The 25848-nt window shown below is 43.9% G+C and overlaps 1 protein-coding gene and 1 long non-coding RNA gene across 3 annotated transcripts in view; both read right to left on the bottom strand.

Moving 5' to 3' along the window:
• Positions 1-958: 958 nt before the first annotated feature.
• The window catches only part of INTS9 (integrator complex subunit 9), a 101166-nt gene continuing 76276 nt past the window's right edge, over positions 959-25848 (bottom strand). Inside the window, exons 9-17 of one of the 2 annotated variants that reach the window (XM_045461687.1) lie at positions 24149-24260; positions 21709-21889; positions 17800-17860; positions 14162-14333; positions 10773-10897; positions 8312-8479; positions 4323-4421; positions 2906-3043; positions 959-1650 (exon numbers count right to left, since the gene is read on the bottom strand). In XM_045461687.1, the coding sequence (XP_045317643.1) occupies positions 1474-1650; positions 2906-3043; positions 4323-4421; positions 8312-8479; positions 10773-10897; positions 14162-14333; positions 17800-17860; positions 21709-21889; positions 24149-24260 (1233 nt within the window). In that variant the 3' untranslated portion in view covers positions 959-1473. Of the gene's footprint in view, positions 1651-2905; positions 3044-3563; positions 3847-4322; positions 4422-8311; positions 8480-10772; positions 10898-14161; positions 14334-17799; positions 17861-21708; positions 21890-24148; positions 24261-25848 lie in introns of those variants that run through there. The other variant, XM_045461698.1, reaches the window with a different exon arrangement.
• LOC123589553 lies at positions 9950-10766 on the bottom strand. The gene is made up of 2 exons (XR_006708385.1): positions 10546-10766; positions 9950-10304 (listed from the first exon to the last, which is right to left on the bottom strand). It is a non-coding gene; the product is annotated as an uncharacterized LOC123589553 (long non-coding RNA).

Consider the following 25848-nt stretch of genomic DNA (forward strand, 5'->3'; position numbering starts at 1 on the left):
CATCGTCCTCTAATGAAGAATTCCTTCCCATTGGTAGGGCCATTCCAGAGAATGGACAATCCAGTCTCCATAAAGCCTAAGTAGTTCTATAGGATTTTACATCATTCATTCTTGACTCAGTAAATCCCTTTGTGACGCTTAGCTGGTAGCTAAGTTGGAGGATGGGGACTACTGACTGAATTTCAACCAGTCTGCAAAGACTTTAGGGACAGGCTGACCTGGGCCTACTTCCCTAGCTGACCAATTCCAAGACTTGTACTCTTACCCCCCAGCCTCCCCAGTATTGCATAACTGGTGTGTGTGTGTGTGTGTGACAACTGATGCTTAGATAGATGTCATCTGGTACATATCTGTTTTGAACAACTAAGCAGTATTATTTCCAATGCAGTAGCTTACTATTATGAGGATCTATGGGCAGTGGAGTTTAATGCTCTGCTTAATGCAGACAATCCTGATAATCTGCAAGGAAGGCAGTGATGGGCAGGGATTAACTAGCAGAGCCTGAACTGATTGTTCTGGACCTTCCTCCGGAAGGTTAGGCTGCTGATACCAATCTGTGTTGGTGGGTTTTTTTTTTTTTTTTTAGTTTATTTGAGAGCGAGCAGGGGAAGGGGCAGAGAGACGGGCAGTGAGAGAATCCCAAGCAGGCTCCGTGTTGTCAGCACAGAGCCAGATGCAGGGCTTGAACTCATGATCTATGAAATCATGACCTGAGCTGACATTAAGAGTCAGACGCTTAACTGAATAAGCCACAGGCACCCCTGTGTCAGTGTTTTTTATACAGATACAGCTCAGATAAAGTTAAGCACCTTTTCATACAGTTTAAGAAAAATATATGAATGCACACATCAAATTAAAATTTGCCATGGTATTTTCTAAGTTTATGCCGTTCTGTATATTTTCATAGGTTTTCAGACACTAAATAAATATATAAATTCTAGGTTAAACAGGGCACAGATACTTCTATAAAAATAAGTTTTATTAACAAAATGGGCTCACAATATAAAATAAAGATGGTTCATTTTACCAATTTGGGGGATCATCTTTCTTATCGGGTGTGGCACTGTAGACAAGTAAATAAAACACAATCGAAGACTAGTTTTCCTGCCCAAGGCCTGTGAAACCATGAAAAATAAACACGGACCACTTAAGTCAGTCATCTTTTTACCTACCCCTTCCACCATTAACCTCTTGGGAAGCTGCTTCTGTTACTTTTATGCTACTCCTCAGCTCGCTGCCTTACCGTTCCCGGCTACCCAGAATTGGGAAGAAAATGAATGTAAGTTTAAAGCAAAAGTTCTCCAGGAGATTCTGGCCATAACTCCTGATAATCACGCCCCTCAAGGGTCACTTATTCCTTAAGCCACTGACCACAAAGACATGGCCAACTGTACCCTTCCTTGGTTTCTGCTGGGTAGCCACAGTGAAGAACTGGAGGGTTTCAGTGAAATACAAATGGTTTAGATGTTCCATTTAGAACTTCTGTAGGAATTTGAGAACGAGGTCCCGCAGTCGTACCCTGAGCATCTCATCATTGTCACAAATGATATGGGTCGAATCTTCCTCAATCTGGATGAGTGTCTCAGCTTCCTGGAGCAGGACAATATGGCCCTTTGCTGTGTCTTCTACCTTAATGTCGCTGAAGCCATGCTGTTCCAAAGAAAAGAGAGGAAGATGATGGATACTCTGAAAGCAAGGGGCTGCCTGAAAGGCTGGAGGATATTGCAACTGACAGTTCCAAGAAATGACACTCCCTACGGGACAAGACAAGGATGTCCCCTTTCACCACATTATTCAACACAGTATCACAAATAAAAGGCATCCAAATCAGCCAGGGAGAGCTCAAACTCTCACTCTTCACAGATGATGTGATATTCTATATGGAAAACCCAAAAGATTCCACCAAAAAAACTGCTAGAACTGATCCATGAATTCAGCAAAGTCACAGGATATAAAATCTCCTCTTGCAGGAGAGGAGGCAGAAATGGCGAAAAGGAAGAGTCCAGGTCAGATCCTAAGGGTCAATTCCTTGATGAGCCAGGCGAACTAAGTGAAGGTCTTTCTGGGAGAGCAAGTTGTTCCAAGTTTATAAAAAACAAGTCAAGCTCAAGTTCTACCAACAGGGGCTGGAGCACTGCAAGGTCACAAGGAAGTGGTGACTGACATGTTCACCTGCATCACAGGGGACACTCCCATGTTAATTACTAGTGATCCTACTCTCAGGGGCTAGGAGGGCTGCACAATGTGGCTGCAGTCTTCTTCAGGGAAAATTAAAATTCTAATGGATGGCTGCCGATTTGGGAAAGGACCAGTGTCTTCCAGGTGACTGCTGATTTCTTCCCTCTCCTCCCACCCCGTCTGGGGATTGCTGGCCCTGCTTCTAGAATTCCCAGGGATCCAGGGATCCAGCAACACTGGCGCCTCTGCCCTCACTGCCCCCCAGGCCCAAGCCTCTATCTCTTGTGACAAGCCACGTTGGTGCTCTGGCAGCAAGGGGTCTGCTTGAGAAGTGAGGCTCTAAGGGGCGGACTTCCTGGCCGCTCCCACCTTGCCCATCCATCGCATCTAGGTTTTTGAGGAAGGGACTTCCTTGGTTTAGTTCCCACAAGACATAGATGTCATGAGGGAGTCTTCTAGCGGCCTGGTGCCTGATGGGGAGGAAGAGGCTGGCAGAGAAGCAAGCGGGGGACCTACAGCGAAGGAGGGCATGGTCTTCTCTCAACTCTGTGACCCTCCCCTGGTTCTGTTTCCTGCCATGGCCCTGGATCAAGCAGATGCTTCAGAGACAGGAGCCCAGACTGTGGAGACTATGAGAAAGACAGCAGCACACATTCCTTGAAGCAGGTGAACAGCAGGAAGGGAGGCTCCCGCGCAGCTTTTGCAGGTGCAAACTGAATGCGCTCACCTTCTCCAGGGCCTGCACGAACTGTTCTACCGGGATGGAGCCGCTCAGCAGTGGCTTTAGCACTTTGCAGTCTGGAATGTCATCGCTCGCCCGCTTTCTCTTCTTACCGCCTGTGGGCTGGGTGGGCCTGGGTGGGGGCTAGAGAGGGAAAAAAAACACCATCTCAGCATGAGGTCAGTGCAGGCCGCAGCCAGAACCCGTCTGTCCATCCTACCAACACAACCTTTTTCCTGGTGGAGGCCCTGGCGCCCGGCCCGGCGTCACCCTGTGTGAGGTCAGCCAGCTCTTGAGTTCAGAGTCACTGTTAGCTGGGGGCTCCATCTGGAGTTCTTCATAACATAAGCTAATGCCAAAGCATCCACACAGCATCAATATCTTTTTTGGCAAAGAGAGCTCCCTTTTATCAAGACTCGTCTCTAACTGATTCAATTCAGTATCTTCTGAATAAAATTTTTAAGATTTTATTTTTTTAAAGTTTATTTATTTAGAGAGAGAGTGCGAGTGGGGGAGAGGGGCAGGGAGGGGGAGAAAGAGAGAATCCCAAGGAGGCTCCAAGTTGCCACCACAGAGTCCAACATGGGGCTCCCTCTCATTGAACCCTGAGATCATCACCTGAGCTGAAATCAAGAGTCGGATGCTCAACTGCCACCCAGGTGTCCCTTCTGAGTAAATTCTTAATAACCTGTGCTGGCCACTGCAGGTGTAGCAACAGCAGGTTGGTCGCAGCCACTAGCGGTGGGGTCAGACTCATGGGCTGACATGAAGGTCAGAGAAATTGTCTAAAAAGCGGTGATGGCGGAGCTTCGGGAGGGTGAAGTAAAGGCGAAGTGGGAAATACAGCAGGTGAGGGCACAGCATGCGCCTCATGTATTTGAAGTGGCAGCTCCGTGCAGATCATTCAGGATGTCAGAGCAGCACAGCCAAGTCCGGAAGGAGTTTTTCTAAGGGGGATGAGGGAGGATGAGTGCCTGAGGAGCTGCACCGCGAGGCAGTGAACACGCGTGAACGTAGGACACGGGGTGGGGGTGGGGGGCGCAGAGGGGACAACCGTGGGTGGGGGTGGCTCCCAGGCCCCACCCACTTCCGCAGGTGTGGGGCTGGCGCCCACCCAGCTCTCCGCACTGCCCGCTGCCTAACAAATGCGCCCGCGGGAGCTGAGTGGGGCCGGCACTTTGGGAGCCGGGAAGGGCACTCAGGCTGATGTGTGGCCTCCACTCTATGAGTAATAGCTGCTCTTCCCTTTTATCTCTCTGAGGCGTGTGGCCAGAGAAGTAAGTAGTGAAGAATCTATATGCAGGGCCCTCTTTGTTTCAGATCGAATCCATTACGTAGTGTGCTAACTTCCGCAGTGGGACACTGGGACCATGATCGTGGGCGCTTCCTCGTGGACTCAGGCGCAGCCCACCCTCCCCCATACCTGAAGGACGTGCTTGTTATCTTTCGTGTGCAGCACTGCCGAGACCGTTGCCAAGGAAATGCCAGGCTTAATCTCCATGGGCACCAGTGAATCTGCGAGCTGGAAGCACACAGGGGTTTCAGTCGGGCTCGCCTAAATTTGGGGATGAGGTGCAGCAGCTGTGCTGTCCAGTCAGGACCTGGAGGCCACACCGGGCTGGGGCTCAAGTGACCCCGCCAGCCTGGTGGGAAAGACACGGCATCAAACGCCATAGCGCTGAGCCTTTCATGATCACCTTTATTCATTTCCTTTTCTTTTGAACTTCTGTCTACATCACTGCAGTCTAACATGGCCACATAATTTTAAGGAAGAAAGAAGGTAAAAACATTTTTAAAATTACGTTAATCAAAAATGTATTGCACACACAAATGTATACCTCGGTTGTAATAAAGAAAGGAGGTAAGAGAAGCCACAGAGGCAAAGGGGATAGTGGTGGTGGGTAAACTGGGCTGCGAAGACTTAGAGAACTCGTCCGACTGCAACTTTTTTTTTTTTTTTTTTTAACGTTTATTTATTTTTGGGACAGAGAGAGACAGAGCATGAACGGGGGAGGGGCAGAGAGAGAGGGAGACACAGAATCGGAAATAGGCTCCAGGCTCTGAGCCATCAGCCCAGAGCCCGACGCGGGGCTCGAACTCACGGACCGCGAGATCGTGACCTGGCTGAAGTCGGACGCCTAACCGACTGCGCCACCCAGGCGCCCCCGACTGCAACTTCTTAGACAGTGTTCTGGGTGCCCTTCCCGGCGACAGCCCAACACTCTCCAGCCGTCACCCACTTGCAAGCCTGTGCCACTGCGTGCTGGGACCCCAGCATGCTGACCCTTCTGCTTCTCCCTTTTGTTAGCTCCACCCCCACCCCAAATGATGAGATGCCCACACTGTGCTAAGGGCCCATCACCTGTATTGCCACAACCTCACATCCATCTTTCAGGTGGCTTTCAGGTGGCTTCCAGGCAGCTCTGAACACTTTCACAGTATTCTCCAAAACCTCAGAGGGCTTCTCTTTATGCAGAAATACCTACTGAGTGCTGACTTTTCATGCTAGCCTCCGCCTCTGTCCTCATGACCACTAGGTGACTAGTGTCAGGCAGGAAGGACAGGGCAGTAGCATTTGGACTAAGTGAGCTAATTCCTGGAAACGTGACTTCTCCCAAAGGCAGAACATCCAACCTTTACCTGGGGGGCCATCTCTTTCCCTACCACCCGAATCTGAGGTGTACCCCATCTCCTGGGCAGCTTTAGAGCTCCCTGACCCCGCCACTGGCAGTGATGTGTGATCTTCTTAAGAGGCCGTAGCGCTCAGCTTTAGTTGGCTATTGCTCTTGCTGTTTTATTAGGATTCTGTGACTATAAGAGTTACTTTCCAACAACAGTATGCATACTCTCTCTGGAAAATTTGGAAAACAGAATACACGTAGACCCCGGTCTGTCCCAGTCTCCCAGATTTAAGAACAAAAGTAAACAAATATGCAAGATGCCACTTAGGTAAATATGAAGATCTGTATCACATGGACAGAGGAAGCAGCTCAGGGTATTTAGAAGAACTGGAAAACGGAATGTGAAAATTGTTTCACGAAATAAGAAAACATATGTGGCACAAGTGTGAAACGTTCCCCCCCGGGGAGACATGTCTGCTCCGGTCTCCCGACAACACCCATCCGTGAGCATCCTTTTCCTTCCTACACTGCAGTTACGCCCATTACAGGGGAGCCTGCCTAGCAGAACTTTAAAGCCAAAGAACTGGCCTGGGAGGTTTGGGGATGGCACTGTGGGAACCCAGCAGGTGAGATACTCTCCCTGGGCGGCCCTGTGAGGGAGATCTAAGACTCATCTAAGCTTGAGGGAGGTCTTCACTCAGATACCTCCGTGAGGGAGGGAGCACCCCTCGCCGCCCTCGAATAGACAGTCTTCCGAGAACCCGTCCATGAGGGTTGTCGCATCCGATCTCCCGTCTTGCACTCAGAGGGACAAAGGGGGAGGATTTATGGGAAGCTGCAGAGGACACACTCTCATTTGGGGGAGGAATAAGCATCCTTTAGTAGCAGCAAAACCTAAAGAGCAGCGCCAGATTTTAACCTCCTCATCTCGTACATGCGTCTCCCAGGCAAAACTCTACATTACGTCCATGGACAAAAATTTATGTAAAAGAATGTTTCTGAAAGCATTACTTATAATATAGAAAAAGCAGAAATAATAAAGCTCACCAATGAAGGAATAGTTATGATAAACTTATGATAGACCATTACATCCGCACTAAGATATTTACTTGTCGCGACCTACTACTGTTCCATGACCAAGGCAGCATGCTGGGTAGGATTCAACTACACACAACACACACACACACACACACACACACACACACACACACACACACAGAACAGACAAGGCAAATACACAAATTCTGAGCAGTAGTTATCTCTGGCACAGGGGCCACGACTGATTATTTTGTCTTTATCCTTTTTTTTATTCTATTTTCCGAATTTTCCAGAAAGAGTATACGTACTTTTATTGGAAAGTAACTCTGATAGTAACAGAATCCTAATAAAACAGCAAGAGAAGGCAGAAGGGCCTTAAAAAGATGGCTGTGCAGAGCACTGCTCTCAGGAAAGTGTGGGACCTGAGCCTCTTTCAGGGGCATCGTGGTCAATGTGACTGTCCTAATAATGTGAGTTTTAGCCTTTTCACTCTTGCTATCACGAGTGTTCACTGGGATTTTCTCAAGGTTATATGACATAGATTATCCACAACAAAGTGAAAGCAAAAGGAGATAGGACAGTCCACAAGCAGACATTAAAGAGATTTGCAAATGGAAAATAGTGCCCCTGTTCTCATTACCTTTTTTTAGAAACGTTTTCTCATAAAAGATATTTTAGTTGTGTTAGCATCTAATGGGTTTATGTCATTATTTTTATAGCTTTTTAAAAATTTTATTTTAGAGAGAACAAGATCACAAGAGGGAGAGGGGCAGAGGAAAAAGGAGAATCTTAAGCAGGCTCCACGCTCAGCACAGATCCCGACGTGGGGCTCAATCTCAAGACTGTGAGATCATGACCTGAGCCAAAATCAAGAGTTGGATGCTCAACCAACTGAGCCATCCAGGCACCCCCTAAATCATTATTCTTAAAATGAATAAATATTTTTAAAATGTCTTCGTTTTAACATCTAATATAGCAAATATCAATAGATGTAACCCACATAAACAAAAGCTCTTTGAGGTTCTAATTTTTTTAAGTAGGCTCCATGCTGGGCATGAGATCACGACCTGAGCTGAGATTAAGAGTCAGATGCTTAACTGACTGAGCCACCCAGGCGCCCCTTGGGTTCTAATTTTTAAGAAGTTTTGAGACCAGGAATTTTGAGGACATGTTCAAGCTATCTCAAGAGGCAAAAGAAAGCCAAAAGTAGCTTCCTACAGAGCCTTCCACACTGACATTGCAGGAGCTAGGCCATGTGACTCGGGCTGCCTTGCCCTCAGTTGGTCGCTCATGCACAGTATACCTCAACTGTCTCACATGTACAATATGCACACAAATAATCACATTTATAATCCTTATATGTTGATTACTCTTATTTCCCTCCATCTATCTCTGAATTTGATGAAACTTGACTCACACTCAAATGAGGTCCAGAAAGGATGAGAAAAATCCACCGTGGTCAGGGACGGAGATGACATCAGTGCCTCTGTTCTGAGAGGCCCTGGCTTCCTGGCTTAAACACGTTAAATGTGAACACAAGCAGCGGTCCTGATATTAACAGCTGTTACTTCATTGCCTGAAAAATAAGGCGGTTCTGAAGATCCCGCCTCTCTTCCCAGTTCCTTGCCTAAGGGGCTGTGTTCTTTGGTTCATCCGCATTTGACAACGCCAAGAAAGCCACCTCTGAGATCATCTTTTTTCAGATACTCAAGTGGAAAACCTGGCTCCGACCATGAGAAAGAGAACAGCTCACCTCTGGCATGATTTCGATCTTCTCGTACCGACGCTTGAAAGGCAAGGCAAGGACCTCGGCCCGCCGATAGGACATTGCGGGCGGCTGGCAGTCGATCATCAGGTCCATGCGGTGGGACTGCGCTGGGGGTGGCTGCGTGTACTGCTCGGGGCAGACCACGTGCAGCGGCTGAGAACCAACAGGAAAGGGGCAAGTAAGGGAGGAGACCCACCTCAGTGTGCCCGCACTCCTGCTCCGCCTCACCACCTCCTGACCCCCCCTCCTCTCAAACCCAAACACTGGGCAGCAGGAGAGGGGAGTGCAGTACGGGGAAAGAATAAACATTTCAGAGCAAAGCCCTCAACTGCCAGTCACGTGGACTAGTGGGGGATCCACTGCCTCCATTTGCTTTTTATGTTTTCACTGTTTTTAAGTCATTTTGATGGTAACTTCCATAGGTCTATGCCCAACTGGTGCCCAAGCCCCTTGAGGGCAGTCTTCTTGTCACACCTACCATCACTGACCAGTACAGCTGTTGGCCGATTGGCAAGAACTGCTGACTTTGGTGCTAGTCTGGTGTTTTGGGGTGGGGGCTTCTCTGGTATCTGCAGGTGCACTGGTGCTAGACAGTGGGCAGTGCACAGCTCACATACTCCACTGTGTGGGACACACTGAATCAGATCTTTTTTGCAAAATATCTCTTTGTTATTCTGAGAGACAAAAATAGTAAACCAACATTTACTTGGGACAAATACCACCCAAGTGAAAATGGATCCCGGTAGCCCACTGAGTTGTACTGACACTGCTTTTACTTAAGAGCCTGGAGCTCACCTCCAGCTCCTGGAAGGCCTTCCAACAGGAAGCACTGGAACAGCCGACCGGATGCACTAAAAACAGCACTTGTTCCGTTGGGCTGATCCTTTTCTTCCTCCTGACGGAAGGTTAGGTTAGGATCTCCTAACTCTTCTCAAAGCCATCCGAGTGCATAGTCGCAGCCTGAGGACCCGTCCCCGCTTCCCTCTCCTACAGTGGGGACCAGGTGGCCTCTGGCTCCCATACTCATATACCGCCAGGGGCTCCATGAGCACACCGCTGCCGTGCGGACCACAGGGGGAACTTAGTCATGAAAACAACAGGCTCTTAACTGCTTCTGCCAGTGTGCTGATGAGTACACGGTGGGTATCGAATTGGCAAATCAGGACAATCCTGATTGGCAAATCAGGACAACTTATCCACTACTCTCAATCATGTCTAGAGAAAGCCCATATTCTTTCCTTGTAGGGCCAGCAAGCTAGTGATGGCCATAATTCATTATTTCTGCATTCCTGAGGTTCTTCAGCTTTCCATTTCTTGTTACCCTTCCTCAGAGCTCTGGGTAAGTGCCTCCCATCCTGAGGTCATAGGTTCTGTGAGGAGGAAAGCAAACTTCTGATCTAGGCCAAGAAAAATGAAGGGAGCTAATCGTACCTTGCTAAATTACTAGGTGAAGCGACAGAAGATGTGCCAGGGTGCCCTGGTGCTCCTTTAAGCTCCTGAGGCAATGGGGAATGAGAAGTTTTCCTCTTGCCTCTCCCTCGCCAACTGCAAGCAGCCTCCCCCAACCCCACTATCAAACTTGTGCCAAGAGGTTGCTGACCCGGTGCAGTGATTTTTACTCCCCTCCCCCCCCCCCCCCCCCCACTACATTCTCCTGTGTAGATGGTCTTCCTTAACCCACCGCTTTACCCAACTACTTCTTCCCTTGCCCTACGGCAGAAGATGCAAAAGGAAAAAACAAACAGAAGCCACAAAAAATAAACCAAAACAAACCCCTAATAAAAAGCAAAATAACAGTGTTCGTGGTACTAACCCACATCTGCAACGAGGAACCAGTACAGGTTTCAGTGAAACTGTCTTTCGGCTTGAGGAGTCTGTTTCTAGGGCTATTTTGGTGGGGAGAGGGGCGATTTGCTTTTGACTGCACACAGACGGTCCTCATCAAAAATAACAGGCTAATGCTTTCCTTCCCTTCCACCTTTCTTTTTTTTTTTTTTTAATTTTTTTTTTTTTAACGTTTATTTATTTTTGAGACAGAGAGAGACAGAGCATGAACAGGGGAGGAGCAGAGAGAGAGGGAGACACAGAATCTGAAACAGGCTCCAGGCTCCGAGCTGTCAGCACAGAGCCCGACGCGGGGCTCGAACTCACGGACCGTGAGATCATGACCTGAGCCGAAGTCGGATGCTTAACCGACGGAGCCACCCAGGCGCCCCCACCTTTGATTTCTCCAGAACAGAAACTGCTTCCAGGTCTTAAAGCCCCCTACCTGGGGCGGGACGAGGGGGGGTGGGGGCGGCGGTGACCGACACACGTGCCAGCATGCTGCGGACTCGGACTCCGGAGACACGAGGAAGGGAAGAAGCCCAGCCAGACAGCCTGCCCTGCCGCAAACTCCCGGCTGTATCAGGGCTGTGGGGGAGACACCAGCACTTCCCTTCCTCACCTGTACTTCTTTGAGCAGCTTTGACACTTGGATGAAGTTCAGTCGTGTATCGATGGGGCAGTAAATGCATTTCATGGCCAAGGGCTGGTAGGGAGCCAGTGCTTCCAGGTAGGAGAAATCAGGTTCTAATGGGAGCACAAAAAGGAAAATTTAAAATGCAAGCAACAGAGTTGCTACCAAGTGAGGAGGCGGCTGGTGTGGTCAAGGCCAGGCGGGATCCGTACAGAAGTGCAGAGGCTGGTGGGAGCTGGATTCCTGATCACTGCAGAGGGTCACTTACTCACAGGTAAGGACAGGGAGAGGCCAGAATGCACAGGGCAGGGTGGGTGTGGGCTCAAGATTTTCAACACAGAGAGACGGAGGAGATAAATGAGGGGTTACATAAGTAAATGGGGGAGAAGAAAACTCTTTGTTGCAACAGAATGCCAAATAAATGTAAACAATGAAAGTAAAAAAAAATTTATCATTTGGCAACCATCACAGGAATAATTTCTTTGGACCAGGATCATCAATAGATGCAAAAAAAATTAGATAAAAATTTGAGGAAGACAAGGATACATAGTCTCAAAGTGTCCCCCCACCCAAGATACTGATTAAATGTAAAAACTGACTTCACAGTGGGGAAACCTGGCACAGGCCTCTCGAATAAGTGCTCGAAGTTAACAAGCAGGTATGAGACAAATGACATACCACTGACTTGACAGGGCAGACATGAGAAAAGGACCCTGGCCTCATGTCAACAGATGCTTTTGCTGCGACTGTCATGCTCCTCTCGGCAAAGCCTGGCATGCGCGGTGACTGGGAACCACGCTTGCCATGACGGCCCATTTGTTAAACCCAGAACTACTCACTGTGGCCTGTGTGGCAGAGATTACATTTCTGGTGTGAAATATAATACTTAGACTCCCAACAGCCTGTGCCCCCATGAGGACATCACTTCTTACAGCCCTCTAGCTTACATTTACCCATCCCATTAACTCTCCCAGCGCATTAAGGATGACTGATGGAACTTCCAGATTTTTATTTATTAAAAAAAAAAATTTTTTTTAAAAAAAAATTTTTTTTTTTTTTCTTCAACGTTTATTTATTTTTGGGACAGAGAGAGACAGAGCATGAACGGGGGAGAGGCAGAGAGAGAGGGAGACACAGAATCGGAAACAGGCTCCAGGCTCTGAGCCATCAGCCCAGAGCCCGACGCGGGGCTCGAACTCACGGACCGCGAGATCGTGACCTGGCTGAAGTTGGACGCTTAACCGACTGCGCCACCCAGGCGCCCCCCCAAAATTTTTTTTTTAGTGTTTATTCGAGAAAGCGAGCGAGCGAGTATGAGCAGGAGAGGAGCAGAGAGTTGGGGGGAGACACAGAATCTGAAGCAGGCTCCAGGCTCTGAGCTGTTAGCACAAAGCCTGATGTGGGGCTTAAACTCACGAACTGCAAGATCATGAACTGAGCAGAAGTCAGACACTTAACCGAATGAACCACCCAGGCACCCTGGAACTTCCCGATTTTTCAATTACTTCCCCTTGGTGGCTCCTGTTTCTCTAAGAAGAACCCCCCAAATATGAGGCAAGGACAGCTACCTAGGAGAAAACTGACTCCCTTTTTACGTGCACTATGTGAGCTACAACTTTCCCACAGCTGTAATACAATCCAAAAAAGTGGTCCAAAATTCATCTCTGACGTGACCAGACATCATACATGACATAGCTGCTCTGAAAGTCCCTCAAAATGGGTTTAGATTTAAATTCATTACCAGGGTTGTTATGGACAATCAAACAACCCTTGATTTCTTCTTAGCTGGCTAAAGGAAAAATTATACTACAGCAAACACTTCTTACTGCGCCTATAAAAATACTGTACCCACTGTCATATCAGAGTCAGTAACCCCTCAAAAAGAATGAAAGACCACCTTTAGTCCTACTACAATGTTCTCCAGAATACCTCTTGCTTAGCAAAAGTTGGCCATGGTGAGGTTCTGGGTATTGTGGGTCAATGTCTTGTGACCTGACTTCCTCTGCCTTTGGCCAAAAGGGGGCCTAGGAAAGAGAGAAGAAGCCCCTGAAGCTGCTTTTCTGAGCTCTCCTGGCACTTTCTACCAGGTCTTGGAGTTATAGCCGGAGCCGGCCTGTCAGTCACGGCCAGGCCATGTTGTTCTCCTGTTGGACATCAACAATTTCACAGAACCCTGACACCAGACATGGCCATTTGGTGACCACAATGGATCAAGACAAAAACAAGAACCCCTCCATAATCATGCCTGAACACACAACCCCAACACTGTTCGAACCACAAAAGGAACAAACATTACCCTATCCTGGCTCCATTCTTCTTGCCTTCTAGATAAGAACTGTTAAGATACTCAATCATTTAACCACTCCTGCTTCCTAACAGCGGCCAATCCAGAGCAATGTCCCACATCTGTGAACCTACCTCAAAATCACCCAACACAAGTCCAAATCCATAAGTTCTTTCCAACATGTTCTGAGATGCCTCCCACTTCCCCATGTGTTCTTCTCAGCTGCAATGAATCAATAAAGCCAACTTTGTTTGACCGGTGGTGTGATGGAGGCCTCTGGCACTCCTCACAAACAGGCTGAGCACAGGAAAGGGCCCCAGTGTCCCTGATCTTGAAGATTTGGGCACAGTTAGACTCTATTCCATCATTCAAGTCTTAAAAGCAATGAGAACGAAATCAACTGATAACTTTCTCAACAACTTTTATGTGCCAGGCACTGCATGAAGTGCCTTCTGATAACATTTCAGTAAACACAGAGTTGCCTAAGGAAGGAGCCATCAACAATCCCATTTTACGATGAAGAAAGTGAGGCTCAGGGAGGTGAGGTAACTTGGCTTAGATTATAGTACACTGGACCAGATTCAGATCAAGGTTTTTCACTCAATTGCCCGTAAGATTTCCAAATCCCGAGGCTGTCTGAAGACCTAAAGTTGCTAAAATAATATAGTGATTAAGTAAAACCCCTGCTTGCCTTCATTAAAGGATTTGTTTTACTCTGAGGGGTTTGTCTCCAGAAAAAACAGTGTAAGCCAGAGCAAACGATAACCAAAGGAGAAAAACCCAACTCAAGAAATAATTCCTAAAGGGTAACACAAGAGTGGTTACTAGGATTACTGCCGTTCTTGAAACAGCTTACAAAATCCTATCAAAAGCAGTTCAGTAGAAATCTGCCTCAGGGAAAAATCTCCGAAAAATGGATATGAAAGCTTTGTCCAGTACAGTTTCCTAACAGTCCATCTTGCTTTACTCTTTCCCTTGTGTTTTACGTCAGATGAGTGTTCATATTTATGCCTTACTGAAGTTTCATCCTGGTCGGTGCACTGGGTGAAAGTCCCAGTGGAAAGGGCAGGGTTTTATTTGTTTGTTTACTTACCTGTGAATATGACGGTGTTGAGACTAGATTTCCCCCAGAGCTCCATGAAATGGACCACGTCCCCAAATCGGAGGGAGGGGTGCCCGGTGAACACCACACATGGTTGCCGGAAATCACTGCTGAAGTCTCCGTGGAGGCTCGGGTAGTGCTTCAGCTTGTTGGTCTGAATGAGCTACAATATGTACAGGGAAGCACACAAAGAGATGTTAGCCTGTCCAGGTGGAGGGAAGGACTGCACAGCATGGGAGCATGAGCAGAAGGAAGAATACAAATGAATCTGATTACAATTTGTGGAAGATTGAATTTTTTTTTTTTTTTTTTGTTATGTACAATGTGACTTTCTGAACAGATGCAACCTTCTGGTACGTATTAACATATTATTCAGGCTGTTAAAGGCCTGATGCAGTCTAACCCTTCCTTTAGAGCTTCCTGACACTTGGGAGTCCCGGCCCTAGAAGTTCCCAGGATCAGTTATTATTTGAAGTACAAGTAATTTTCCCCAAACATGTGACTCACCAAGTTCTGTCAACAATAAACACTTCACACAAGAAAAACTGTTTACCTGCACAGGACCACCTCTTGAGATGTAAGTTACTGCGGCAACTTACCAAAGACAAAGGCCAAATTGGCTTTCAGAAATTTGGGAGTGTGATGTCCTCCCAGAGATGTCCTACGCAGAGAGCTGTAGTAAGAAGTGGGCCATGTACAGCCTCAGACTCATCTCAAAAGTGTACGTTTTGAATGAAATGATCTCCCTTCCAGAGCAATACCTGGCAATTCTCTCCCAACGTCATAACCGACCCAAGGCAACACCATATAGTTACAGCCACAGATGGCATCTTGTGACATGGCTCAGCAGCTCTTCCTGCTGCCCTGGCCCTGCCTCCACCTCCCTACTCTAGCACCAAAAGGTAAGATGACAAACACCCAGACTTCAGAGACCTTAAATGCCAGCTAGATCAAAGGGAATACTGCCCTGAGATATCGTCTAATAGATAAAGAAATAGTCTGTGACATAAGTTAATCCTGAACCAACCAATTATGCATAAGAGGGGAGCCCAAATCCAACTGAAGTCACCCAAATAGTGAAGTGTGGCCAGAATGGGACAACCCCCAAATGGAAGCTAAACTCTCTTCACTATAAAGATTTAATTTTTAATTCAGAGAGATTGCTTTTACTGGTAACACTACAACACTACTCTAGAGATCTTAGCCAGAAATCCCTGGCTTGGATGGGATATGTTGTAGTAAAGACGGGACAAATGCTGAATTTCCACCTCCCTTCCAAGTTATATACAAACAAAAGGGACATTCTTTTTATAGTTATAAAAAGATCTGCCCCCAAATCATTACTTGTCCCATTGAAATGGGTGAGCGCTGTCTAAAAGACTAAGCCTACTGTATCCATTGCCGTCAAGGAGACGAATGGGATTCTAAGAATAGCAGTGGGTCTTTGCACACAACTTAAATCACTTTTTAGGCATTACCTACAGTTCCTGAAGTTCTACTGATCAATGCATAGCAACTAAGATAAATTCATCTCTTTTCTTTTGCCAACTGGAGCTACCTTTCTAGCTGACTTACTACATTTGACCATTCATTACCTCTGTACTTATTTAAGGTCCAACTGTATAGGCAATGAAGCTGTAGCGTAGGAGTTCTGCAAAAAAAATTTTTTTTTTTTTTTTTAATTATCAGTACTAAGGCTAGAATATTTTCTCTTTGGCACTGGTCACAATACTGAGTCAACTCCATCATGTCCTAAAGTAGGCAAGTGCGTTTCAGGAACCCTGCTCATGCAACTATGGTCTTTTCATATTCCTAACTAAATGGGACAAAGGTAATCTGTGACAATATGTGGGTAAAAACGTAGAGTAACACTCTTAGAAAACAAAAAAAGGCTAATTTTTGTTGGGGGGAGAAAAACCAGCCTTCAGTGGTAAAGTCCACCATAAAGTATGCTTTGCCACGCTTAATTTTCAGACATCACTGCATTTCTAGCCTGAAGTTCACTGTGGTAATGACAGAGCTTGGAAAAACTTTGGCTGCTGTAACGGAATGTGTGGACTGAAAAATGACTTTGTCAGAACCTTCCGCATGAAATTCTGGCTCATAAAGGTCCTTTGGAGTAGCAATAAGCAGGGGTGGCAGGAGTTGTCAAATTTAAAATAGTTAGCGGGACATTTGTTGCTATTTACACTGAATCAAATAGTTAACTGTAAAACAAATAAACCAACTAAATCCTATACAAGCACATCCACACAGACATCTGTGGATGGATGAAGTCTGTACAAACTGAAAAGTCCATGTTCCCAACTGCACACTAAGGAGCAGTGTGACCAGCTTCTTAGAGGTTCCCCTTTGTCCTTTTCCACTTACTACTGCCTCCAACCCCACCTCTAGGATAACTGCAATCCTGGCTTCCGATACCACAGAATTGTTTTGTGTGTTCTTGAACTTTCATATAAAGAAAATCACACTGTCTACTTATATCTCACTTATTTCACTCGCATGATGTTTGTGAGATTTGTTTACATAACTTCGTATAATTGGAATTCATTCATTCTCACTGATGTAAGTAAGGTATTCCATTGTACAGAATATACCACAAAATCCGCTTGACTATTAACAGCATTTAGGTATATTTCAGCACTATTACCAAGAATGCTCTGAAGATTTTTGTCTGTGTCTTTTGGTGACATACCCATGTATTTCTGTTTGGTATATAATTCAGGAACAAAATTGCTGAAGCAGGGAGTAGGTTATATTTCAGCTTTAGCAGATACTGCCAGTTTCCTAAAGTGGCTTATACCAATTTAAACATCCTTTTTAAAAATGTAACAAAAAATTGGGAGTAACTCTTTTGTTGGATAGTAAGAGAATGGTTAAGTACATTATAATATGTTCACATGATATGCTATGGAATACTAGGCAGCAATAATAATAATAGCAGGCACACAGAAAAATATCCATGTACACTGTTTGGTGAAAAATGTAATGAAAACAAAACTGGCTATATTATGTTGTTACATTACATATATTGTATTTGTTTCAAGTGTCCAATAATATATATATTGTGGAAAAAAAATCACCACAGTAAGCCTAGTTACCATCCATCATCATAGATAGTTACAAAATTTTTTTTTGAGAACTCTTAATATCTGCTCTCTTAGCAACTTTTAAACATGCAATACAGTATGGTTAACTACAGTCACTATGATGTACTTACATCCCATGAATTATTAAAGTTTGTACCTCTGACCCTCTATTTTTTAAAAACTTAAATGTTATTATTTTCATTATTAAAACTTCACATCTATGATCAACATGACTAACTGGAAAGAAGACTTTGACTGTAAACGAATCTGTTGTTATGCAAAGAAATTAGTAGTAGGGGTCAGATAACACTCAGTGAACAGAACAGAGGTAGGTTATGAACTGCAGACACGTACTGGCAATAGAATGTGTTAATAAGAAGAGAAAGTAACATATCTTGAGTTAGAGTACTTCGCGGTCATCTCACATGGGAAACAAGGGACTATATGAGTTTACCTAAGGATTTCTATAATCCAGTGACATGTTATCATCCATTTATCTACAGTTTTTTCTTGCTTTGACCCAATAATGCCATTTCTTACCTCTGCATGAGGAAAAGGTGGTTCTGGGAGATACACCTTAGTCTGTTTGTTGTGACAAAGCCTTTTAAAGAGGAAAAACGGATGAGCCTGTTAGGGTAGGGCATACAGGATCATTTGTTGCCACCTAGTGGTAGCAGCAAAAACACTAGTAAAGTGTATTCAAAATTTTCCTGGTAACCAATCTCACTGTGATTGAAAGCCAGGATCTACGGAGTATTCAGAACAAGTCCCTTGTGAGCATTTTTTAACCATTAAAATTCCTGAGTACATTTTTTCCTTGAAAAATAAGCTTGTTATTTTGGAATAATTTTAGATTTATAGAAAAGTTGCAGAGACAGTACTGACTTCCCTTGGGCCCTTTACCCAGGGCCCCCTTAATGTTAACATCTTACATAACCATGATACATTTGTTGAACTGTGAAATTAACATTAGTGCATTACAACTAACTAAATTCCAGACTTTGTTTGGATTTCACCAGTTTTTCCACTAATGTCTTTTTTTTTTTTTTTGCTCCAGGATCCAATTTGAAATATCATATTGCATTAGTAGTGATCACTTTTGGGGAGAAAGTGACAGGCTTTCTTCAGAGACCCAACTTTCTATTTTGCACATGCACTAAGCAACACTGGTCACTGAAACTGGAGAGTAACATGGTATCTCAACTGGGAGACTCTATAAATGCTTTAGGTAGTCTATATTTCTTTCCTAGACAGAGCGAACATTTAAAAATGGAGATGTCTGAATAAAGCAATTGTGGCCAAAGTTAACAACTGATAACTCAAAAGACAGGTGTTCTGTAGGTTTGGCGTTATGTAGTAATAATGTATGTTTGTTCACGACTACTTGTAAGAATTCTACTAAAACAGTATTAAAGTATTTCAACAGTTCTACCAGATACTATTTTTTGAGGAGTAGTTCAGGACTCCAGGGTTTGGGTTTTATATGAACTTCATGAATACAACTTATTAATTTTTCCTACACTTAAAATTTTCTTTAATCTTGATTTAAAAAACATTACTTTATATCCTTTTTGGAGGAAGATGTAAATAGGGAAGGAAGATATTTTTGGAGGGTTACCTTATAATATCTAAATTACATATATTTATATACATAGAATTATACATAATATCTAATCAGGAAGACAAAACTTTTTAAAGTCAGGAAGAGAGACAAATAGAAGATCTTCATTTAAGGTTTCTTAGATTGTTGCAAAGGATACTATGTTGCATTAGTTAGTATCAATATGTAAAACTAAAGTATTTCTGACAAAAAAAAAAACAAGACAAAACAAAACAAAACAATAACCTAAATGCATTGTGGTATCCTTGACTGGATCCTGGAATAGAAAACCGACATTAGTGGGAAAACTGGTACAATCTGAAAAAGATTGTAGTTCAGCTAATAATGTGTGCTAATGTTCATTTCTTGGTTTTGATACATGTGTATGGCCATGTAAGATGTGGCCATTAGGGAAAACTAAGTAGAAGGTATATAGTTCTTTCTGTACTACCTCTACAACTTTTCTGTAAATTCAAAATTATTCCAAAGTAACGACTTTATTATTTAAAAAACAAATCAAAGCTAAAATCCAAAGTGCCAAGACGGGGGAAAAAATATCTGCAGATGTATAACAAAGAGTAGAGTTCAAATAAATTGGTAAGAAAAGTATAACATCTCTAATCAGTAAAAAAGGGACAATTTACAGAAGACAATGGGCAAGAGGAACAATTTACAGAAGACAAAAATCTTTCTGGAAAGCAACTGAGATTTGTATAATCAACATTAAAACATATTTATACTCTTTGTTCCTGTAATTCCACTGTTAGTAATTTACCTAAAGCAAAAGATGCAGTCGTATATACATACAATGATATTAATTGAAGATTTATTACTAAAAGGAAAAAACTGGGCAAAGCCTGTTCGTCCAACAATAAGACAACAGTTAAATAAATAATACAGTATACAAATGATGTAATAATGTATTCATGTAAAAATTATGTCCTCAAAGTTTTATTTTAATCCTCTAATCTCACATTAAAAATGTGAAATTAGCAGGGGGCACCTGAGTGGCTCAGTTGGTTGGGTGTCTGACTTCAGCTCAGGTCATGATCTCGCGCGGTCCGTGAGTTCAAGCCGCGCGTTGGGCTCTGTGCTGACAGCTCAGAGCCTGGAGCCTGCTTCAGATTCTGTGTCTCCCTCTCTCTCTGCCCCTCCCCCACTTGCACTCTGTCTCTCTTTCAAAAATAAACATTAAAAAAAAAATTAAAATATTTAAAAGTAGGATCCAAAATTAAATAATTGGTATGATCCCCATATAGAAAGAAGAAATCCATCCAAATGCCAACAGTGATATTACTTCTGGATAGTGAGTTTACAGGTTCAGTTTTTCCTGTTTTCTGTAACTTGTATTGTTTTCTATAGTAAGTGTGTATTACACATATATTAGAAATGAACAAATATAAAAACCCAGAAACAAAAACAACCTACTCTAATTAGAGTGGTCCTGACTTCTAGCCCGTAAGATATTATTTTGAAAGAACAGCACACAGTGGGGACGGAGTGGCTTTGAGGAGCACACCATCCCCCAGGCCTCGCAGGGCTGGCTGGAGTTTTTTATTAAGGATCTGGATGAAGAAATTCAGAACATGCTAATTGTGCAAGTGATCCTTAGGCTGGACTACTAATTATTCAAGATTAACTTCCTATGCTGGGGGAGAAATGACCCAATGCAAAGGATAAAATTCAACAGGTACCAATAAAGTGACGGCCCTACGGACAAACATGACTAACATGCACACAGGATGGAGAAGTTTGTCTGAATGGAGATAGAGAAAAAAAGTCCTTGACTACAACTTTTAAAAGGGGAGGAAAAAATGCCCTTTAAGAAGGTGGAGTGGGGAGACAGCATATAGAACATGTTAGGACAGAATGAGATACAAATCCCTTCTTAATTAGAAACTTGGTAGAACACTGTGTCCATTACACTACCATACAATCAAAATGGATTACACACCCTATGCAAGTGTCATGCCCCCGTCTGAAAACACCACCCTAAGGCACTTGAAGGTCGACTGTAAAAGTTCTGTATTTCCCTCATCCCTCCCTTTTTTGGGCCAGGTGAGTTAGATTCAAACATGCATCTAAATAATCCTAAAAAGGTTCACTAACTTCATACTGTTCAATAATTTACCCACCTCAGGACTGGATCAAACAATTTCCTACTGTAATAAAACTTAGTTTTATCAAATATCATGCTATTGAAATGAAAAAGAACCTAGCTTTTCTTATCATCAGATTTGGTATTAGAAATTCCAGACAACATGAACTTGGGCTTTTTTTGAGCCTCTAGAATGTCACTTCACTTTGTAACAGGCAGAGGGTAGCATGGGAGAAGATAAATGTATAATATTTTGTCACTGAATTTGAAAGTGCTAAGTTAACCCTTTGCCTTTCATCCTTCCTTCCTTGACAACTATTCCTCCAAACTCTAGCAATGTAACAGATTTGGCTTTTATTAATACAATTTTCACATCACAGACATGGAAAGACAACAAAATCAAAGTCTCATAGTAATGTGAGAAAAAAAAAACCCTTTATATTTTTATTTTTGACAGAGAGAGAGAGTGCGTTATGTGTGGAATGAGAGTGTGTGGACATGCACGTGAGTGAGCAGGGGGTGGGGTGGGGTGGGGTGGGGTGGAGAGAGAGAGAGAGAGAGAGACAGTCTTAAGTGCAGAGCCAATGCAGGGCTCAACTGTGAGATCACGACCTGAGCCAAAATCAAGAGTTGGACGCTTAACTAACTGAGCCACCCAGCCGCCCCTATACTTTTTTCATTAAAAAAAACTTTTTCCATTTTATTCTTACTGCTTGAATGTACTGAATCATGGAGAAGAATGCAAACATACCACTCAGCAAAAATCTGGGAAAACTCAAGTGAACTGTTGGCCACGGGGGAGATGAAGTAGAAAGGGATGTTGGAGAGGCCGGCGGAGTCAATGTACTGATACAGGCATTCCAGCAGGTCATAGATCACTCCAGAAGGGTAACAGGGCACCAACACGTTTCCTCCATTCCGAACTGTCAGTGCTAGAAAAGTTGAAGTCAGAGAGAAAACAGTGGTGTCAGAAGAACAGTTTTATAAAGGTAGAAAGAAACTTTAAAAATAATATTTGGATTTCTTTCATTTCCTACTTCTGTTCATACAATTCATTTCTCAGGTACAATGATCTGCTTCTTTTGAAGAATAGCACAAGAGTGGGAGAATCCAGAGGCTAACAATCAGTTGGGTTTTTAATGGACGTCTCAGTCCCTGGGAACAAGGTGTGCAGTTAAGGGTTTGGGCTTTAAAGGTTACCAATGGCAGCCGAGCTTCAGGACAGACCCTCCAAGCTCCTCTTTTTAGCTCCTGCTCAAAACTTTGCTGGATTTGTCTCTGTTCAGTCTCTGACCACTGCTGTATGACCTATAAGGAAATAGGCCAAGTTTTTCCATTTGACTCATTTTAGTGGCATTTTCTTTCATTAATGTGTTATTTGTAAGAAAATCCTCTACACTTTAAACACTTAAAAACAAGTTATCAAACGAGGACTTGCAACTTAATGGGTATAATTACATTAGAAGTTATAACTGGCTACAAAAGAAAAAAAATATCAAAGCCCTCTTAAGTTTCTCTTTTGTTTAGTTTCCAAAACAAACTGAAACGCAGAGCTTTCAGGTGTAGATCTTGAAGCCTCTGGTGTCTTGTATCCTCCTCTGTTCCCAACCCTGACATATGGGTTCTCCCAGGCGCTGTACTTGGGAGTACTGGTTGACCTGCTATTACTAGAGTATGGTACCGAGGGGAGAGACAGTGGTCAGGGCTCAAGAGGCTTGGATCTACTCCTGCATTCATCACATGCTATAGGACCCCATGTAAGCCACTGAAACCTGGCTGGGCCTGTTTCCTGATTGGTTATGAGAGGAGTGGACTAGATTAGTGGTCTTCAAGCTTTCATAAGTGTGAAAATTGCCAGGGAACATGTTGAAAATGTAACTTTGCTGCTGGGTCTCTCCTGTCCCCAGAGAATCTGACTTACTAGGTCTGTGGATGGGCCCTCAAATTTGCATCTTTAAGAAGTGGCCTCACTGATCATGAGGCAAGTGGTTAGTGGACTTAAGAAACAGTAGATTAGATGCAAGGTTCCTTTCAGATCTAAAGTGTTTTGAGTCTGTGATTCTAGACAATAAGCAAACAAAACATACAAATCAGGGGTGCTATTTGAGACTAGTCCAATAATTTTTTTTCAAGGAAGAATAAACTGTGTGAAAAGGGTGAAAGGTCTGAGCTCGTTAACTCCTCTTTGGCAACTGTTATGGACTGAACATCTGTATCCCCCTAAAGTTCATATATTGAAGCCCTAACTCCCAATGTGATGGTACTGGGTCAGCGGTGCTTTGGAGGTAACTGGGTTTAGATGAGGCCATGAGGGTACAGCCTCCATGATGGGATTTTTGCCCTCATGAGAAGAGACGACACGAGAGCTGCTTCTTTCAGCCAAGGGAGGATACACTTGCGGGTGTCTGCGAGCCAGGAAGAGAGCCCTCTTCCACTGATCAGACCCTGACCACACTGACAATCTGATCTCAGACTTCCCTGCCTCCAGAACTGTGAGAAATGTTTGTTCTTTAAGCCACCCAGTCTGTGGCATTTTGTGACAGCAGCCCAAGTTAAGACAGTAAGCAACCTATACTTTTCTAAAAGAAAGGCAGGATTTCTAGATTTTACTGACAATTATATCCAAAGAAACATACGTTTCTTCCGGGTAGCAAGTCTCTTCTCCAAATTTAGTCTTCTCTCAAAGAAAAAAACAACACTGACCAAATATTGGTGGAAAAATGTATCTGCTCAGTATATTGCTATTGTGAATGCAAAGTATTAAGTCTTTTCTGTGCTATTACTTACAAGCAAAGATGTGATTCTTCCCTTTTTTGACAACTGCTATCCTGTATGCACCCCCGTCTTGCCCCCAAATCCCACCACAGAGCAAACAAATGAGAATTTTCAACATAAATCAAGTGGGAGAATGTTGAGTATCTGTTGCATAAACGTGCTAAACATTTGAATTTACCCTTACAACCATTCTTACATTCTTCAGATTTATGTTGCTTAAGAATTGCTTTTGCTGACAACAGCAAGCTTTGAAGGATGGGCAGGAAGGGTAGAGTAGGCGGGGCAGGGGAAGCCTTGAACCGGGGTATCAGAGGGGGTGAACGTGAAGAGAAGGAACACAAAATGCTACAGAAGCAAGAACTGAAAAGTAAATTTAGCACATTTCATCCCGTTCATGGCCTGAGCTGGACACATACCCAGGTTGCTGCAGAACTCTCCCACCATGCCGTCCGGGTTGGCGGTGGGGATCTGGGTGAGGCCTGTCAGAACGAGAACGTCGCTGTTTTTGAGAGAAGCTTGGTCCATGGGCTGAAAAACCAGAGAGAACTATGCTCAGTACTTCAAAAGGAAATGGTAAGTGCAAGTAGTGAAGGAAAAAGAGAATAGTCATTGCTCTTTCTGTGTTTGGCTCATCATTGTCCTGTTCCCTTACTTCCTCTAATGAAGTCTGTCAGTGAACAGTTAAGTAGCTGCCCACTGGGGATAGGGACAGATGAGAGGAGGCATGAGGGAACTTTACAGCCATGATAAAAGAGTTCTATGCCGGGGCACCTGGCTGGTTCAGTCAGTTCAGAGTTCGACTTCAGCCCAGGTCATGATCTCATGCTTCGTGGGTTCGAGCCCCACGTCGGGCTCTGTGCTGAGAGCTCCGAGCCTGGAGCCTGCTTCAAATTCTGTATCTCTCTCTCTCTCTCTGTCTCTCTCTTGCTTGCACTCTGTCTCCCAAGAATAAAGAAATATTTTAAAAAATAAAAAAAAAAAAAAAGAGTTCTATGCCTTGGCTGGTGTGGTAATCACGTGATGTGAAAATTCATAGAGCTGTATGCTTAAGATCTCTGGGTTTCACTATACATAAAATTGTACCTCAATGAAAAAAAAAGAGCTTATGATCTCAAATTTGTAGAGTGCTTTGCTCTTTTGAAAATGTCATGTCACACATGTCGCTGGTGGGTTTCCAACATGAATGTGTATTAGAATTACCTGGACAGTTTACTTAACTGTGGATTGCTGGGCACTGAACCCAGAGTTTCTGATTCAGGTCTGAGGTGGACCTAACAATTTGCATTTCTAATGAGCTACCAAGAGATGCTCCTGGTGCCGGTTTGGGTCACGCCTTGAGAACCATTGTGCTATATAATCTGATTCTCAAGACAGCTCTGCAAAATGAAAACAAGTGTAAAGACTTGAAATAAATACATGAAGTAAGTTTATATTACGAAAACATGCAACCTGGGACTCAACCAGTCAAGGCAATTTTCCCTAAGTCTCAGTGGCAGAGAAGCCAGGAAGAATACTGAATTAGGATCCAGAAACAACGAGCTTCCTTCCCATTCTCTTACCTAGGTCACGGACCTCAGGTAAGGCTCTGAGCTGGATTTCTCATAACATGGGCATATTTGTGACCCATAAGGTGACCCATAAGCCTTCACTGATTTCTGAGAGTCTTATGAGCTAATATACATGATCTTCTTGTAAACTATGAAGTCTCCACAGTGCACTATTATGTGATCCTCAGGATGTTGAATTTTTATTTTACCTTGCACAGTCTGAATTTAATTTTGATGGTTTTCAGAGCATCTAAATAAATAAGTAAGTAAGTAAGTAAGTTAGTTAGTTAGTTAGTTAGTTAGTTAAGTAAGTAACTGCCTTTTCCAAAGAAACCGGGATTCAAACTGAAAACAAAAATGAGGGCCCAGGGATTGAGATGCTAGGTCTCATTTCGTAGCATGTCTTTTCCTTAGTGTCGTTCCACATACTCAATGGAACACACAAAGATAAAAGTCAGAAACCCAGTTTAGTAAGAAGCTTCATCCCTCCTTTCTCTGTTCAACCCATATTTTCCAACAAAGAAAATTCCAAACAGTAGCACAGCAAAGACCCACCACCTGCAATGTTA

The sequence above is a fragment of the Leopardus geoffroyi genome, chromosome B1 (assembly GCF_018350155.1).
Source record: "Leopardus geoffroyi isolate Oge1 chromosome B1, O.geoffroyi_Oge1_pat1.0, whole genome shotgun sequence".
Taxonomy (NCBI): domain Eukaryota; kingdom Metazoa; phylum Chordata; class Mammalia; order Carnivora; family Felidae; genus Leopardus; species Leopardus geoffroyi.